This window comes from Takifugu rubripes, chromosome 14 (genome assembly GCF_901000725.2).
Source record: "Takifugu rubripes chromosome 14, fTakRub1.2, whole genome shotgun sequence".
NCBI classification, from domain to species: Eukaryota; Metazoa; Chordata; class Actinopteri; order Tetraodontiformes; family Tetraodontidae; genus Takifugu; species Takifugu rubripes.
In genome coordinates this window covers 778,000-794,919 of record NC_042298.1, presented here as the reverse complement: position 1 = coordinate 794,919, position 16,920 = coordinate 778,000, and the positions used below count along the sequence as shown (strand labels likewise).

The window sequence follows — 16,920 nt, the reverse complement described above, 5'->3', positions numbered from 1 at the left end:
CTAATACATAAAATGGAAATATTTCTGTATTTCTTGTGCGGCCCGGTACCGTGGCCCGGTGGTTGGGGACCACTGCCTTAGACCACTGATCAGTCGTTCTTGCAGTGGCCATCGGGGTTGTACATTCCAAGACTCCTGCCACTCACTTCACTCAGATGACACAGGCATGTAAAAAAAGATTAAAACTACACAGCAGCCTGGCAATAGTCATTGAGGGAGTGTGATCCAAATCCGTGCATTCAACTATAATTGAGGAAAGGAATTATTTAAATCTATTTTAGGCTCCCTGCCGCAGTCGCCCACATTTCTGTGCTGTACCCTCAACATATCACTGATCTATGCACACCTCTCCCGCACACACAGTCACATTCAGTGAAGTGCTTAACACTTTGATATATATTTATACCATCCTACCACTGCTCTAGAGGCTTTGAAACGGTGCAATAAAAGCCTCACTTATAGTTGTGGCGTACTCAGACACCACTGATACTGAACAAAAGTCCACCCACATGGGGACTTTGTTTTATACAGCATAAACACACCTAAATTAGTTTTGATGATGCCTAGACTACTTTTTGATGGGCAACTCATTCACCACTTGAAAAAAACAAAAAGTACGAATTATCAGTTTTGGAGGCATTGGAAGCGAGGGTTATTAAGGCTCAGTGGAATATTAACAACTATGTTTTTCTAATTAATTTTGAGGACAAAAATCTCTGCTGCTGCCGCTGCTGCAGATGTGGAGGAGAAATTTGTTTCAAAGATTATTATGAGCAACTGCAAAGTAAAAGCAACAAAGATGCGAATCCTGCAAAGTTGACTCTAACGAGCTTTAAAATCTGGGCGTATTCATGTCTCTTTTCCACAGTGGTCACAGCTCCATGACTTATATATTAATGACTAAAGAACGTATATACTTATAGAGCACTTCATTAGGTTTCTTTAGCTGAACTGTTAAAAGAAGTTCCAGTTTCTTTCAATAGCTCAGTTGATGCTCCAGTAGACTCACTGGGTTACTATGATCTGGATGGATGAGACCTTGGATATATAGTTGATCGTGGTATTTTATTACAATACCACAGGTAAACACCACAATAAACGTTCTCTGTGTCATTTATGCTGCATTAAAAAAAAAGCTAATTAAACTGAGAGACTGATTCTAAAGATGAGCAAAGCTGAACACATTCAGTCAATAAATACATTATCATTTAACAGGAGACTCTGACTAAACCTCAGCAAGAAATAAGCAGACATAATTGTTCCGGGACCAAAGTGCACACCATTGTTTCGCCTCCAGCAGACCACTGAGACAGAAATGAGCAAAGCAACATCGAGGAAGAACACCATGAGTTCTCCTGCTGCAAGGCAACACATACTTTAGGTTCAACATCAACAATTTGTCACTGCATCATCAAGGATAAAAACGTGCAGTTCAAAAGTGAATGATAGCAAGATAATAGTAGAGAGAGCAGAATAGAAAAGTGGGGACATAAAACACAAAGATTAATGCTTTGAAAGCAAATGAAATATTCCAAGTGATATCAAGAGCTGGCATCCTACCAGAGTTTCTCTTAGAGATGTACTTTACATCATCATCATCATCCTCACACACTCCTGGAGTGAGGAGAAGGAACACGATGCAGAACATCTTCATCTCTCTGCTCGGCACCTTAAAGAATCAGAACAGAGTACAGAAAAGGTCAGAACAGCTCAACAGAGGAAAAAACTTCAACAATAAGGTGTTAAGAATGTTTTTCCTCTCCCCTCCCTTGGCTGGGTGGGGCTGCTTCCTGGTTCATCTACACACCTGCGACTCATCTCCAGATAACCATCTACACCTGCCTCCTGTTTTAAAAGACTGGTCCACGCTTCTGTCTTTGCCAGTCTGTTGTTCAACCTTCTGTGGCACAGCCTGGCTCTTGAACTCTCTGGCTTGCACGTATGTTTTGGTTTCCTGTTTCGTTCCTGCAGATTGTCCATTCAGATGCCTATTTGTGCGTGCTCTGATGGAGAGTTCAGCTGCCACGATTTCAGTAAAGATTTATCAGTTCAAATCTACTCGATCCTGTGTGTGTCTACTTTTTGGGGTTCAGTTCATGACTGCCGTTCCTAACAAAAGGACTGTGAAGTCAAGAGCGCTCCTACAGGGAACTCTTTAACCATTTTAATGACAGCCAGTACCTTGTGAACAAATTGATTTTTTCAAAACCCAAACACTTTAATCCAAAGCACAAAATCTGGAGCATGACGCTTGAACACAGGATGGAAGGAGAGAATGGCGGAAGTCCCAGGTGATAATCTTTGTCCAACATGATGGACACCAGTTACTGGGATGCATGACCGGTAGGATCTTCTTTACCTTGTAGGCATGCCGTCGCTCCTGGACCCTGAAGTGGACCATTCTGGACTGGCTTGAGTCTGCTGATGTGGAACGGAGAACTCAACTGTCTGTCAATAAATGGTTCCCAACTCTTGTCTGTTGGCATGAGGGCAGCTGTTGCCCTCATGCCCTCATGTTGTCCACCTCATTAGAGCTCAGCGTTATGTTTGAGGACAGGATGAATGACCAGAATTGCCCAGCAATTGTTCCAGACAGAAAAGAAGAGAAGGCATCCCCTCCAAGGACAAAATTTTACATACAGCAAAGAAAGAACTGTGACTCAAATGCCAGTGAGATTAGCATCAACATTAGGGATTGGCCAGTGAAGTTTTTCAATTATCGATTGTAAGGTAAAGTGATGACCGATATTTCAGTACCAATATCTTTTACCATCAAATTTCTTTTTTTGGGCGGAGGGGGTCAGTTTTCAGAACTGTAAATTGCAAACATTAACATTTAAATTCCATGACTACATTTTTTTTAATCTAACACCCCCTTAAAATATGCTTACCATTAAAGTACAAACACATCTTGCCTGAGTGAACTACAGTAATTAAATAATACATTGCCTAACACCTTATATTTATCTCTAAATGGGAATAATCTGACCACACACGTTTTGCTAATTCATCCAATTTAAACAGATCTCTGGTTAAATTCCATTAAACATGAACTGAGTCTTAACAATTCTGTCAACGTAATTTTCCAAATGAAATAAATATGATTTTGGACCACGTCACTGTGACATAAGCTCATGTTCCATCTGAGTTTTAACTTCTGAGTGTGCTGTCGCCACATCTGTCCAGCAGTCACAGTTCAGTCCATCCAGATTAAGGGCACCCGGATGCTCAAGGTCCCTGCCTCGTAGTTGGGGGGGCCTTAGGTTCCCAGCCAGGCACAGTGGCACTGCACATTTTGCTTTGCTCACTTAGCAGCAGAGGTTTATCGTTCCACATCTGCGTCCCTTTCCTCCCTGTCTTACAACTTCCTTCCATGAAGCTGCTGCCAACCCAGCTGGCTAAAACTGGTAAAAGGCTACAACAGTAAACAATTAGAAGTGCCTTTGCTTCAAACAGCTTGAAACTCATCCAGAGGATAGAGCGAGGCTTTTACGATCAAACCAAGATAGAGCAATAATTGGTGGTTTGTTAGCATCAGTTAGCTAGTGCTTCTTTAGCATCCACACAGCAGAATGGACACCAACAGTGACTCTTTCCAACCTTGTGGATCCATAGAATCCGTAAGCAACAGATTAATTCAAAGTTTTAATGAACACAATGAAGAGACAGAGAGAGATTTTGAGTCCTTGAAAATGCATATTAATATTTTCTGTTACTTATATAGATGCAACTTAGAAACCAATAAGGAAAATTAAACTGATGTCAGATTACACCAGTTCAAACATCAGAGCAGGAGAGTAGACATGTTTGTAACATGAATAATTAGAATGGTGCTGGGACAAGGAAGCATAATCAATTACACAGGCCAATTTCATGAACCCCAATTTACTGCCAGTTCTTCCAATTTGTGATTCTGTTGCAGATGTGCTAAACTTGCCATCCTCTTTGGTTTGACCTTATAGCAAAGACATAGAAATGATTTGCTGTGCTGCATCAGTGGCTCATTGAGCAGGTGAATTACAGCCTCCCGCTGCACCACCGCAGCACTGACATTCAGCGATGCTGAACAGTTGCTGCCATCTCCAGCGACAACAGCAGCATTTGAAATGCCACGTCAACATTTAGTCTCACAGGGACTGAAGTGGAAAACAGGGTGGCACAGACCGTCTGGCTGAAAGTGATCCAGAACCTGGCCCACAATGACCACAGCTGTAGCCCAAGACAGTTTCAGCTTCCGCTGCCAAATTAAGAAGCAATGTTCCTGCAGGCTGACGGAATATTCTCATTTTGACTGTCTTGGACGCCGTCTGGTGTGCTGAGACTAATGCTGCACCAACAGGTGTGGACTCATATGGACCACCATAACTAATGACAGTGATGTCCACATGATGATAGCGTGTTCCTTCAGGTAGCTTCTGTTGAATGAAATTAAAAGCTTGGCAGGAAAAAAATGAATCTGTTTGAGCTAAATGTCTGTCTCTGTCTCTCACTGATACGCACACATGCACGCACACGTGCACACACCATTGTGTCCTTCACACTGAAGTCGTTGTGAGGGTGATGACGTCCCTGAGGAGCCAGTTGACTCGCTATCTAAAATTTAGTGAATCCAGTGAAACTGAGGAGTTCAGGGATGTTTGACTGACCGCTCAGAGCACTTGATGATGAGCATGGATGGCAGCCATCCAAGCATCCATCATGGGCCATGGTGGACTTTACCGCAGCAGTAAAGTGTTCAAGCATGTTGGAGAAGACATCTGCCAGCTGGTCTGCAAGCACTTTTAGAACAGGGATGACCAGGGATGGTGCCAGGTCCAAGAGCCATAGATGGGCTCCTCTGCACACACCTGCTTTGGTTATTACCAGGGAGCAGGGCTCTTGGGCCAGCAGTAGAGCCCGAAGGTGTTCAGCTGGCCCAGTAGAGGTGTCCTTTCACCCTGACTTCATCATTAACCCAAACTACCTTCAATGCTGACCTCCATCCCACCTCAATACCCCAACAAACACGGCAGCGTGTCCTAGTTACAGAAGAATGATGTCTTTTATAGAATAAAACATTGTTGCCTGGTTCAAAGTCAATTGTAAGCCACTGCTGTTGTCTCTTCAAGTGAGTAGCAGTTCTTTTATAGCTGCAAAGTCAAAAGTGACCCGGAAAACTGAAAAATTCCATTAGCACTTGGAAAGAGATTAAAAAGCAACAATTCTATCCACTCACATGCACATACTCCTAGCAGCTCCACTCAGTGCACATACACAAACTGTTCAAATGCTGGATCAGCATTTTCTACATTTTGACTAAATGTGATTATAGAACCAACCTCAGAACCAATTCATCCCAGCAGGATGTGGACATGCAAATGGAATTACACAGCCTTGCTTTCCTGCATGTAGCATATGTGCTAGCCAATCTATTAAGGGAGATGGGACTAATATTAATGTCTCGTGTATGTGTGTGTGTGTGTGTGTGTGTGTGTATAGCCTATCTATCAGTTTAGCCCCCATAAATGTCCACAAAAGAAGAATGTTTACATAAACAGCTTTATGCTCGACTATAATTCTGCCTCTAGAAATACATACACACACACACACACACACACACACACACAGTGTGTATGAACATGTTTCATCACAATCTTCCCTTTGTGTCCTATAAAAACAGTATGGACACAAGGCTAAATATATTCCCGTAGAAATGAACAGGAAGGTGGTTTGATATAACCTTTTTTACTGTCTCTGATTTAAAGTTCAGGAGGAATTTTCACCTTCTCGTGTTCATCAGTTGTATCACCTCTTTCTATTGAATGATAGTCATTGTTTTGACCGAAACCACATCTTCTCAGATGGAGGAGCATTGTTCTGCAGGTTTTCTCTATATTTCTTTCTTCTATGGTTCTGAGCTTTTCAGCTTCTGCAGAGAAGTTTTAGCCCTGCATGAGGTGATCAAGCTGATCCCTGGTGAAGAGGTTTGATAGGTTTCTGATGTAGACAAATCAGAAAGAGTCTGTTTTAATCTGCCCACAGAGGTCCTGTTGACCAGTCAGACCACATCTCAAGGTCCTTCACCTGAGCCACATCCATGAGCAATTTATGGGCTAATCTCCCTTAAATCTGTAAAGTTCTTGATGTTCCAGACCTGTTTTAGAGTTCTGTTAAAGTCCTTAACAACCTTCTTATGGCTTCAAATACAATGAGAGCATGGCCTGATCTCTACAGTTGTTCTGCTGGACCTCAATGCTGTGACTGATCATAGTATGTCCTTCCAAAGCCTGGAACGTGTGAATGGGATCAAAGAGACAGTACGAGGCTGGTTTCAATCCTCCTTGTCAGAGAGGTTCTAGAATGGGAATGTAGGCAATGTCGTCTTCATACAGTCGAGATAGTCATAGTGTCCCACAAGGTTCTGTACTTGGACCAGTCCTTTTCACAGGCTTCCCTTATGAAACATTGAATGGTGGCATGAAATACACTTGTATTGTTACACAGGTGACAGAGCAAATATTGAAGTGTTTTGAAGACACAAAGTTCTAGATTGAGATCTAATGGAGATACTACTTCATTGGCCTCCAGATTGACGGTGAAGAAGCTCGGCCTAAATTTTGGCTAAGATCTGTCCATTAACTCACACATGAAAAGGCCTTTTATTTGCACTGCTAAGATTAGTATAATGACTGCCCAAAAGGTCATCCATGCAGTCACTCCTTGTTAATCAGATGTCCAACCAAACAATTCTTTCAGAAGCCTTCAGCTGATATGAAATGCTGTGGCTTTGGGAGGTCTGGCAGGAGAGATGGAGGGTTTGGTCTATAAAACCTTTGTGTGTACAAAAGCGCGGTAAACTTTGATAGAGCGCACAGAGCTGATCTACTAACCAGGTACATGCACGAGTGCGCCTGTCAAATGAGCAAGATGTGCGATCCACTTAGCATTAGACAATTCAGGGACTTCAGTGATGCAGCTCCTCACAAGAAGTTTGTAAGACATATCAGACTGAGCCCGAGTGCAGGATGGAGGTCAACAGGTCACCAAGTTCAATAACTTTAATATACCAAGCAAGCACGTGCGTGTAGGCACCATGGGTTAGACTCAGCCTATAACATCATTAGAGACCAGCAGACAAATTGTGGTCCACCACCTGCCTCTGTATTGAGTGGAGAACCTTCAAGGACAGGGCATTCACTTAAACTTGAAAACGGCATTTTTAGCGCAACGAGCCAATTTTGCACATATCAAGTGTCTTCATATTATTGAAGGGAAGAAGGGAAGCCTGTTGTTCAGCTCGTGTCTGAACAAGCTTCTCTTTCCCTTTTGCCCGACTCTCTTTTGTTAAAGTGTCCAACGTCGGCCCTCCTGTCTCGTCCTGCATGTTGCATGATTCCTGCTTAGATTACTGGCCTGATTCTGTCTGCTCATTTGGAATTCCTGGACTTAATTAATAAAACATTTGAACTTTTCGATCTGTCGGTCTTGGCTTTTACATTGGAGTCTTGCCTAACTGGTTCTGACAGGGGCAGCAGAATCCCACTGGGACTCAGCTTTTAATCGACATTAACGGTAAATGAATGAAATATTAACAATAATTGTGTTTTCACAATTTGTGTAGATCAAATGCAATCAGCCTCCTGTCTTACTCTTATCTACTATACAGCACTGAAAATAAAATGTGTTGAACTGATCCTGACAGGAAGAAGATGGTTCTGCAACATTTGGCAGCCACACATGCTGGACATGTCTTGTTACTGCACGTATGGCAGGCCATGTGAAGGTTTCTACACAGACGGATCAATATAAACTTTAGAATAGAATCTCATATATGTATCAAGTAGAAGAGAACAGAGGGTGCAGATAGAAAACATCTGCGGAAGGAAAGAAAGACCATGTTTCCTCTTGGAGGGCCAGGCTTTGTTTCACTGGGAAACTGGATTGAGCAAAGCAATGAACCAACAAATGACCTTTGTGTTCCAGTCTGAGAGCATCACATGACCTGCTCTGACCTTCAGAAATACTTGAATCTAAATGTGCATGAACACACTCCCAAGGTCATTGGGTCAACAACAACAACATGCCTACGGTCTCACCATTACTATCAAATGCTGCTCTCAAGAGCTTCTCGCTCTCACCCAATGACACATTCCGCCATGTTTACGCCCTAATTAGAGTTAAACTAGACAAGGCCTGTGCTCCTGCTCCACACCCCCACACTGGTGTGTGACCCACGATCAAAACCATTCAGGAATGCCAGTGTTAGCATACACTGTACGTAATGTGTACATTAGCTACTAGATCAAGAAAGCTGTACAATATCTGTCTCTGTTCTAAATGCCGCTCTGCCACCACTTGTTTATGATGTATAACCTGTTGAAAAGATGCATATCACCACCTGGTGTGGAAGAGGAGGACGTTTCACCACTGGGTTTCCAACCTTCTGTCATATGTGAAGACGCCAAAGTCCACATCTGAGCAGAGTTGGTTTAAGCTGTGCATGAGTGACACATCAAGACTCGCTCCGCCACAAATGTTTGACAGATAAAGATGTTTTCCTTTACAACTAGGACAGCCATCAAAAAGGAAGTGTTCAATTCCTAATGTGAAAATTACTGTTTCGATGATCAGCATACTGGTATTACTGGTTTTACTTTATCTTTTACTCTTTATTTATTTATATAGCGTCTGTTACAGTCAAAATTGTTTCTAGGTGCTTTACAGAATCCCAGGGCCTGACCCCCCTAACAAGCAACTGGTATGACTGGTATTAAATACTATATGGGGGAAACTGTTTCTATTTTTGGCCATCATGGATAATTGCAAGGCCTCGAAATTTCACTGCAACATCAAATTGTATTGCAAATAAAGCATTCCTCTAAAGTACGAAGCCCGCTCTCCTTCCTGCCCCGCCTCCACATGTGGGGCAGGAATACAGTGGACCCTCTATGAGGCAAGTGAAGAGGGAATCTTATGCATTTGATTATTCAGATTAATAAATTCACTATAATATAAATATTCTTCAATGAGCTGTCAACTTGTCCAGGGCATACCACACCTCTCACCCACCCCCATTTCCTACTATTCTACATCCATAGTCCATGGATGAATCCTCATCCATAGATTAATGCAGTCTGATGAGGGTCGTGACATTGGCCACCCTCCTCTTTGCACGCTCACTGGTAGCACGGGCTCCCAGCTTGTCACCCTTCAGTACCTAGACTGCCCTCAGACCCTGACCTCCAGGTCTCGTCAAAAGACTTTGAGTCCACTCATCTTCTTTTCACCCTGCTATCTTCCCTGTGTGAGCATCTGTGTTTACTCAAGTACGTGAGATCAAAAGAACTGACAAGGAAGAATTTTATTAAAGCATGTGAAGCCTGTTGTGTTACAATTGGGTCCTTCACTACCCTGCTTGTAGTTTCTGAATCTTCTAAATGATTTAAAAAGTTCTCAAAAGAAGTTCTGTCTGACTGTCTGGATAACAGCCATTGCCAACATGCCCACATCTGCCCGTCCAAGTAGTTTACCCCGAGAGAAGACCACAAGCTGACCCTGACGTATTAGCAAATTATAGGCCGATATCCAACCTTCCTTTTATCTCTAAAGTTCTTGAGAAGGTGGTGGTGACTCAGTTACTGGAGCACCTGCAGAGGAACAGCCTGTTTGAGATGTTTCAGTCAGGCTTTAGAGCTCATCACAGCACAGAAACAGCACTTCTTAAAGTTACTAATGATCTTCTCATAGCTTCAGATCATGGACTGGTCTCTATGCTGGTTCTGCTGGACCTCAGTGCTGCTTTTGATACAGTTGATCACAGCATCCTGTTACATAGACTGGAACATGTGATTGGGATTAAAGGGACAGCACTAAACTGGTTTAGATCATATTTATTTGATAGATACCAGTTTGCTCATGTCCATGGTGTTCCCTCCTCATACAGTAGGGTTAGCCATGGGGTTCCTCAAGGTTCTGTACTTGGACCAATCCTCTTCACCTTGTACATGCTTCCCTTAGGGAACATTATTCAGCAGCATGGGATAAATTTTCATTGTTATGCTGATGACACTCAGCTTTATTTATCCATGAAACCAGAGGAGACAGAGAAGTTAGTGAAGCTCCAGACCTGTCTTAAAGACATAAAGTCCTGGATGTCTTCAAATTTCCTCCTCCTTAACTCAGGAAAAACTGAGGTCATGGTGTTTGGTCCTGAACCTCTCAGGGATAGATTAGATCACATGATCACTCTAGATGGTATCTCATTAACATCTAGTCTCTCTGTGAGGAATCTAGGAGTAACTTTTGATCAAAATATCTCCTTCAACTCACACATTAAATTAGTCTCTAGAAGTGCCATTTTTCACCCGAGGAACATCTCAAAGATCAGGAAGCTACTGACGCGGCATGATGCTGAAAAGTTAGTCCATGCATTTGTTACTTCCAGGCTGGACTATTGTAATTCTTTATTATCAGGGTGTCCAAACAACTCTTTAAGAGGCCTCCAGTTGATCCAAAATGCTGCAGCCAGAGTTCTGACAGGTATTGACAAAACAGATCACATAACTCCTGTACTGGCATCTCTTCATTGGCTGCCTGTCAAATTTAGAATAACTTTTAAAATACTTCTTCTGACCTACAAGGTCCTCAGAGGCCTAGCTCCATCCTACCTGGAGGAGCTAGTGATACCTTACCAGCCCAATAGACCGCTCCGCTCTCAGAATGCTGGTCTACTTGTGGTTCCCAGAGTTTCTAGGAGTAGAATGGGGGGCCGAGCATTTAGCTACCAGGCCCCCCTGCTATGGAACCAGCTCCCTGTCCAGGTACGGGAGGCTGACTCCATCGCTACTTTTAAAATCAGACTTAAAACCTACCTCTTTGAAAAAGCTTATTGTTACTAATTCAGTAGTTCCAGTTACTATCATAGACAGACAAATTATCATACTTAGGGGGTCGTCTAATCGTTAGGTCACATCTTAGCTATGCTGTTATAGGCCAAGGCTGCCGGGGTCCGGAAACATGATCACCTGACAGGCCTCTGTCACTCCACTGGGTCATGGTTTCCTCTCCTCTCCTTTCCTCTCCTTTCCTCCTCCTCATCAAGAAGACTAGTTATGATGATTCCTGTGTAGTTTTTCTGCTTCTCCCCCCCCCCTCCCCTCTCTGTTTATTTACAGGTATCGCCGCCTTTCGGAGCTGCATGATGACCTCCGGCCCCGCTGACCCGTTGTATAGTGTATTTTTGTGTGTGTTTCTGTACTCTGTGCCTCTCCTCTCCTCTCCTCTCCTCTCCTCTCCTCTCCTCTCCTCTCCTCTCCTCTCCTTCTCCTTCTCCTTCTCCCCTCCTCTCCCTCTCCTCTCCTCTTCCCCCTCCTTCTCCTTCTCCTCTCCTCTCCTCCTCCTCTCCTCTCCTCTCCTCCCCTCTCCTCCCCTCTCCTCTCCTCTCCTCTCCTCTCCTCTCCTCTCCTCTCCTCTCCTCTCCTCTCCTCTCCTCTCCTCTCCTCTCCTCTCCTCTCCTCTCCTCTCTCTTTACCCAGCCGGCCATCAGCAGGAGGGTCCCCCTACATCAGCCTGGTCCTGCTCAAGGTTTCTTCCTGTTAAAGGGGAGTTTTTCCTTGCCACTGTTGCTTGTCTGGGGTTAGGCCCTGGGATTCTGGAAAGTGCCTTGAAACAATTTTGATTGTATAAGACGCTATATAAATAAAGATTGATTTGATTTGATTTGATTTGATTTGATAAAAGACTCTTGAATCAGAGAGAGTAACATCCATGGAAGGTGTGCGAGGAAGAGACCTTTGCTCTTGAAGAAATACATGAAGGCTGAGTCTGATGTCGGCCACAGAGGAAGGAGAGAAAACATTTTGAGCAAACTAAATACGATGTTTCAGAAAGAGAACATCATACCCACTGCAAGCATGGATGTGGAAGGATGGGGGATGTGTTGCTACAACAGGATCTGGCCAGCTCACCCATTCTAGGATCCACCACGGTGTCACATGCTTGGGGAACATGTGACAGCGTCAGTGTGATGACAGAACATGGCGGAATCTCAGCTCGAGGAGCAGAGCTCTTGCCTTCTTCATATATCACATCGAACCATATATAATTTGGCAGGGGAGTCCAACTGATTGACGTGCTGTATAAAGTTCTTCATTCATTAGTCAAAACTGCGTAACTTAGCACATCACTTTCAGTGTGGCTTTTCAAAATAAAAGCAGTGAAAAATCCCTTTCACGCACAAAGCCACCTTATTAGTACTAGACTTGATTGGACACTGTTTGTCCTGTCAGAAGTTTAAAGGATGTGATGAATAATTGCCACTAACGCCCCCAATTTATGCCCCTTTTCAGCTGCCTGGCAGTCCCTGCATGCTCTAAGCTTCCGTGGAAGCTGTCACTCTACAGTGTAAAAGGATTTCTGTCCAAGGTTTGTGGTTTAGTATCACCCGGTGCAGGATATGTAGCACACATTGTCTCATTGTAACGCAGTGTGCGTTATCTTTAGGTGCCTCTATTGAACACAGTTGGTCTGAGTCTCCATCGTGGTTTCATTGTTGCTGTGGTATTCAGAGGCACTTTGTGTCGACAAGCAAAGCAGGCAAACACTTAGGGCCCTGGGCCAGAAGGGGGCACTAGAGGTCTGACAACCTTTCAATCTCTATGGAGCAGTGACAATGTGTTGCGTGTGCAATGACAGTGGTCGCTCCGTGCACAAGTCCCTCAAGAGGCCCCACTCCCCTCCTCTGGCTCCTTCTGCCAAGTAGCGCCGGTGCGTCTTATGTAAACAAACAGGAGGAAAATGAAGAGAAGTTATCCGCCTTCTAGTGGCAAAAACTAAAGCCAGACAGAGCCAAAGCAGACAGCAGCACAGTGGTAAGTGGTGCACATACAACATATGCTAACGGAGCCCCCAAACTGTGCTAACTGAGTTACCTGATCAGGGAGCTCATTTGAACAATGCCCAAAATTAAATTTGGGTCCAGCCAGCCTCAGAGTGAATAAGCCAGAGTTTTGCACACTGTACAGCTCAGGTGTTGGGACAGAAGTTCATCTGTGTTATAAGCATGTGTTATAATTAATGTATTTTCCTGATCTCTGCCTATTCTCTCCTATACCTGTCCTCCCCCTTCTCCTCCCCCCTTCTCCTCTCTCTCTCTACCCACCCCCCCATCAGCAGGAGGGTCCCCCTACATGAGCCTGGTCCTGCTCAAGGTTTCTTCCTGTTAAAGGGGAGTTTTTCCTTGCCACTGTTGCTTGTCTGGGGTCAGGCCCTGGGATTCTGGAAAGCGCCTTGAAACAATTTTGATTGTAAAAGATGCGATATAAATAAAGATGATTGATTGACTGATTGATTGATTGATTGATGGATTGATTGGTGTGCATTTTATTCTTGTTTGACATGTGTGAGCTATGCTTCATTCTTCATCCCATTCTTTTTCTCCTATATGATGATGTAATTGGAATTTTAAAGAGTTTAATCAGCTGCGTTGGGGAAATGTTTAGTCTTATTATACTTTAGTCCAAACATGATGTCCTCGAACCTTTCACCTCATCATTGAAACAACAGCATCTGGTCATGAAGGGGCCAAGCCTCAACCCCAGGACAGGACAGCATGTTGGATCACATGACCAAGAACAATGGTGCGCAGCAAGCGGAGCAGGTCAACTTATGGACCCAGTTTCTTTGTATTTTATATGGATATAGATTTTCAAAAGAAAATGCTAAAAAAAACTCCATATAGATCCAGAAAAACAAACTAAGGTCATAATGATGGGGGGATGCAGCAAAAATGGCTTTCTACTGGTTCAGACCGCTGTAAATAAAGCTTTAATAATTGTAATATTTATTACAAATACTACAGTTTCGAAATCAAAACGTTTGCATGAATTAATTGTGTTTTTATGTACCGTGGGCTTGCGTGCGTGCAGGATAGCATCGCTTGTGTACATAAATTTAAAAAATCAACTGTAAAACCTTTAATACCAAAGAGTAACTCGTAGTTGAAATTTAAACGCCAAATTGCGCCTCCCGTGCAGAATTTCTGACTCTTGCTGAAGAGGTTCCAATGGACCTGAGCGTGAAGGGATCGAGGAGATCGAAGAGATCGCGGAGTGCGTCTCCGTTCAGCGGAACATGACAGCGAGCTTCTACATTTGAAGTCAACTTGGTGGGGCTGCAGTGAAGCCCGGGTTGGTTCGCATCTTACCAGAGAGGTTGACGGACTTTCTCTCGCTCGTCCGTGCGGCGGAAGAATACTCTGGCAGATTTGGTCTCTGACCTCGCACGCACGCACGCACGTTGTGAGTGATGGAGAGACCAGATGAAGAGGAGAGTAGCCTTTGCGATTACAAGGAAATTGGACTTCTGCTTCTGTCTGAACAGATAAAACAGAGGCTCAGAGGCGCGCATACGGAATGTGACGCGTGCGTATAAATGCAACATATAGAAGCGCTGCAACACTCGCAGGGCGTGAAATACATTTGTGAACCTTACCGGCAGTTTTTTGGGACGCGCCGTCTTATAAGACGCGAAGGAATAAAAAAGGTGCAGAAAGAATCTACATCAACCGCTTTTGTGCACAAATCTAGAGTGGCGGAGGCACGCCGAGCAGCAGACCCCCCTCCATGGACGGAAAAAGACAATCCCCGTCTGCCCTCCTCGGTGGATCCAGATCAGCGCATCCTCTGTCCCTCTGCGACCCCGACCGCTGCTCCTCTTCTGTCCGACTGAGACATCATGGCGGAAAGGAGACGGCGCTCACGCCGCTGCTGAGTCCGAGCGCAGTTGTGGAAGTCTGGTCCGTCCAAAATACCTCCACAGTCAAATCTAGAAGGATGCAAAGTCCCCTTTACAACATCTGTGATCTGCTATGTCGGTACAGGACGCATATGTGCAGCAAATCTTCAGTGACAGTCAGGCTGTACATCTGTTCTACCCTGCAACGTGGCTTAATTCATACCTTTAGGTTTTCATCTAAGTTTGGAGACGATTCCCAGAAACTAACAGGTCAGCTGAGGATCCGCTCACAGAACATCAGCTGGAATTTAGAAAAGCTTTATTCTTGACTTTTCTGTCCAGAAAGTCTGTCCAGTCCAGACTTTTGTCTCCTGCAGAGTCACTCTTCTGTGTGGATCCAGGTTTGACCCTCAGATGATCTCTGGTTCTTCTCTGAGTTGTCTAGTCCAAATAGGCAGCACTGAGAAAGGACGGGAAAAGGATCGCTTTTCATCCAGAGTGCAGAGAAGAAGGAAGAGCAGCGCAGCGCTGTGACTACAGTATAAAGAATCCTGACTCCTAGAGACAGAGGGGGGGATGGAGAGAGAGAGAGATGGAGAGAGGGGGAAAGAGAGATGGAGCGAGAGAGAGATGGAGAGAGGGGGAAGAGAGAGATGGAGAGAGGGGGAGAAAGAAAGAGCACAGAAATTATATCAGAAAAAAGCAGAACCAGAAGAAAGGGAAAAATTAAAGATGTAAGAAATGGAATCATGAACTTCTAAAAATGGAAAAGGCCAGCTCACATCATATATGAAACTTATTTTGAAGGTGGACAGAGATATCAAGCTTACGTTAGCTCCAGCATCTAAAGTCCTTAACACACAAAGGCTTCATGCACATGGACCACAGAAGTGGAGCGAGCTGCTGCTCTGAGCCCTCCTTTGAACTGTTTGTTGTGTGTCATCTTCTTCCTTCCACAGGGCACAAGTGATGGAAGTGCACTTGTGTTGTGAGATGAGGACGCACACTTGTGTGTGTAGTGAAGTAAGTCACCACCTGAGTTGATGTGATTCAGTTGGAATTAAATGTAACTAGCAGCCAGCGCTCTGGGCTCCATCAGTCCAATGGAGACAGGGCCGTCTCTGGCCCACTTGGGGCATTAGCAACAAATTGAGGTACCCCACCCGCACTCACTGAAATCCCCTCATGTAGATTTACAGAAAAAACACAAAACAACAAAATATCATTATTTTTACTATAAAGGAATGCAGAAGAACATGAAATATGATTTCAAAGCCAACGACTGCAGCAATAATACAAGATAAATCTCTCTGAAATAAATCATTCTGAGTTATTAATGGAATAAAAAGAAAATTAGCAGTTGCCTTAACCTGAAAGAAAATCAATCTGGGACAAATAAACGAGGCACAAATGGTCATCCATTGAAAATAAATAGCAAAAAAAACCAAAAGATGTTTGCCTGAATAACTTTCACTTACTAATATAAGAGAAATCTGAATGAAAGGGACAAAAATGTATTAATCATTTAGGCTATTTGACCACCAGCTGCTTAATTAGTCCATCATTTATTCATTTAATCAATTGTTTTTCATTTCATTGAAAAAGGTCATGATGCTCGTGATGCTCATGGCCATGATGCTCATGGTCACGATGCTACCAGGAAACATTGCATCCGTAGAACAGGTCAGCTGGTTTCTGTGTTCTCTGACCAACGTACCCATCTTCAGCTGAAGCACCTTCCGCTCTTGCTGTCTCCTGGCAGCCATGTCTGCTACAGTCATTGTAACAGTGTGTGTGTGTGTGCATGCCACCTTTGTCTCACACGTAAAGATGCTCATCATACATCCCATGTTGCACAGGGGTGCACATCAATTACACAATGCATATCCCTTAAAATGCAGACACAGGGCCCAATGCACAGTGCATGCTACATGTATAGAGGGCCCGACTGGAGTCATTTAATCTAAAGAACTTATTCAAGTTTACTGTGAAGCAGGATAATAACAAATGCGTGTTGCTTATGCGTGACCTTTGCTACGTCATGATGCAGTGTGTTCCATCAACAGTCATGGTGATAGGCAGGTGAATTTATATGTGCCTCTTTGTCCTGGCCCTACCTCCAACTTTTCAAGTACCCAAAAGACACACGTAAAGATGAGCAGACAGGAAACAAATGTGTCAGCTGTTACAGCTAAAAGGTTGAGCAGA

At 43.8% G+C, this 16,920-nt stretch overlaps 1 protein-coding gene and 1 long non-coding RNA gene across 4 annotated transcripts in view; one reads left to right on the top strand and one right to left on the bottom strand.

Moving 5' to 3' along the window:
- il1rapl2 (interleukin 1 receptor accessory protein-like 2) overlaps window positions 1–15,356 on the bottom strand; it is a 59,873-nt gene extending 44,517 nt beyond the window's left edge. The window contains exons 1-4 of one of the 3 annotated variants that reach the window (XM_029847294.1): window positions 14,936–15,356; window positions 14,470–14,802; window positions 14,183–14,350; window positions 1,561–1,669 (exon numbers count right to left, since the gene is read on the bottom strand). In XM_029847294.1, coding sequence (XP_029703154.1) covers window positions 1,561–1,654 — 94 coding nt within the window. In that variant the 5' untranslated portion in view covers window positions 1,655–1,669; window positions 14,183–14,350; window positions 14,470–14,802; window positions 14,936–15,356. Of the gene's footprint in view, window positions 1–1,560; window positions 1,670–14,182; window positions 14,351–14,469 lie in introns of all 3 variants that reach the window. The other 2 variants (XM_011618138.2, XM_029847295.1) reach the window with 2 other exon arrangements.
- On the top strand, window positions 1,854–3,157 carry LOC115252375 (uncharacterized). The gene is made up of 2 exons (XR_003890809.1): window positions 1,854–2,291; window positions 2,367–3,157. It is a non-coding gene; the product is annotated as an uncharacterized lncRNA (long non-coding RNA).
- Window positions 15,357–16,920: the final 1,564 nt, after the last annotated feature.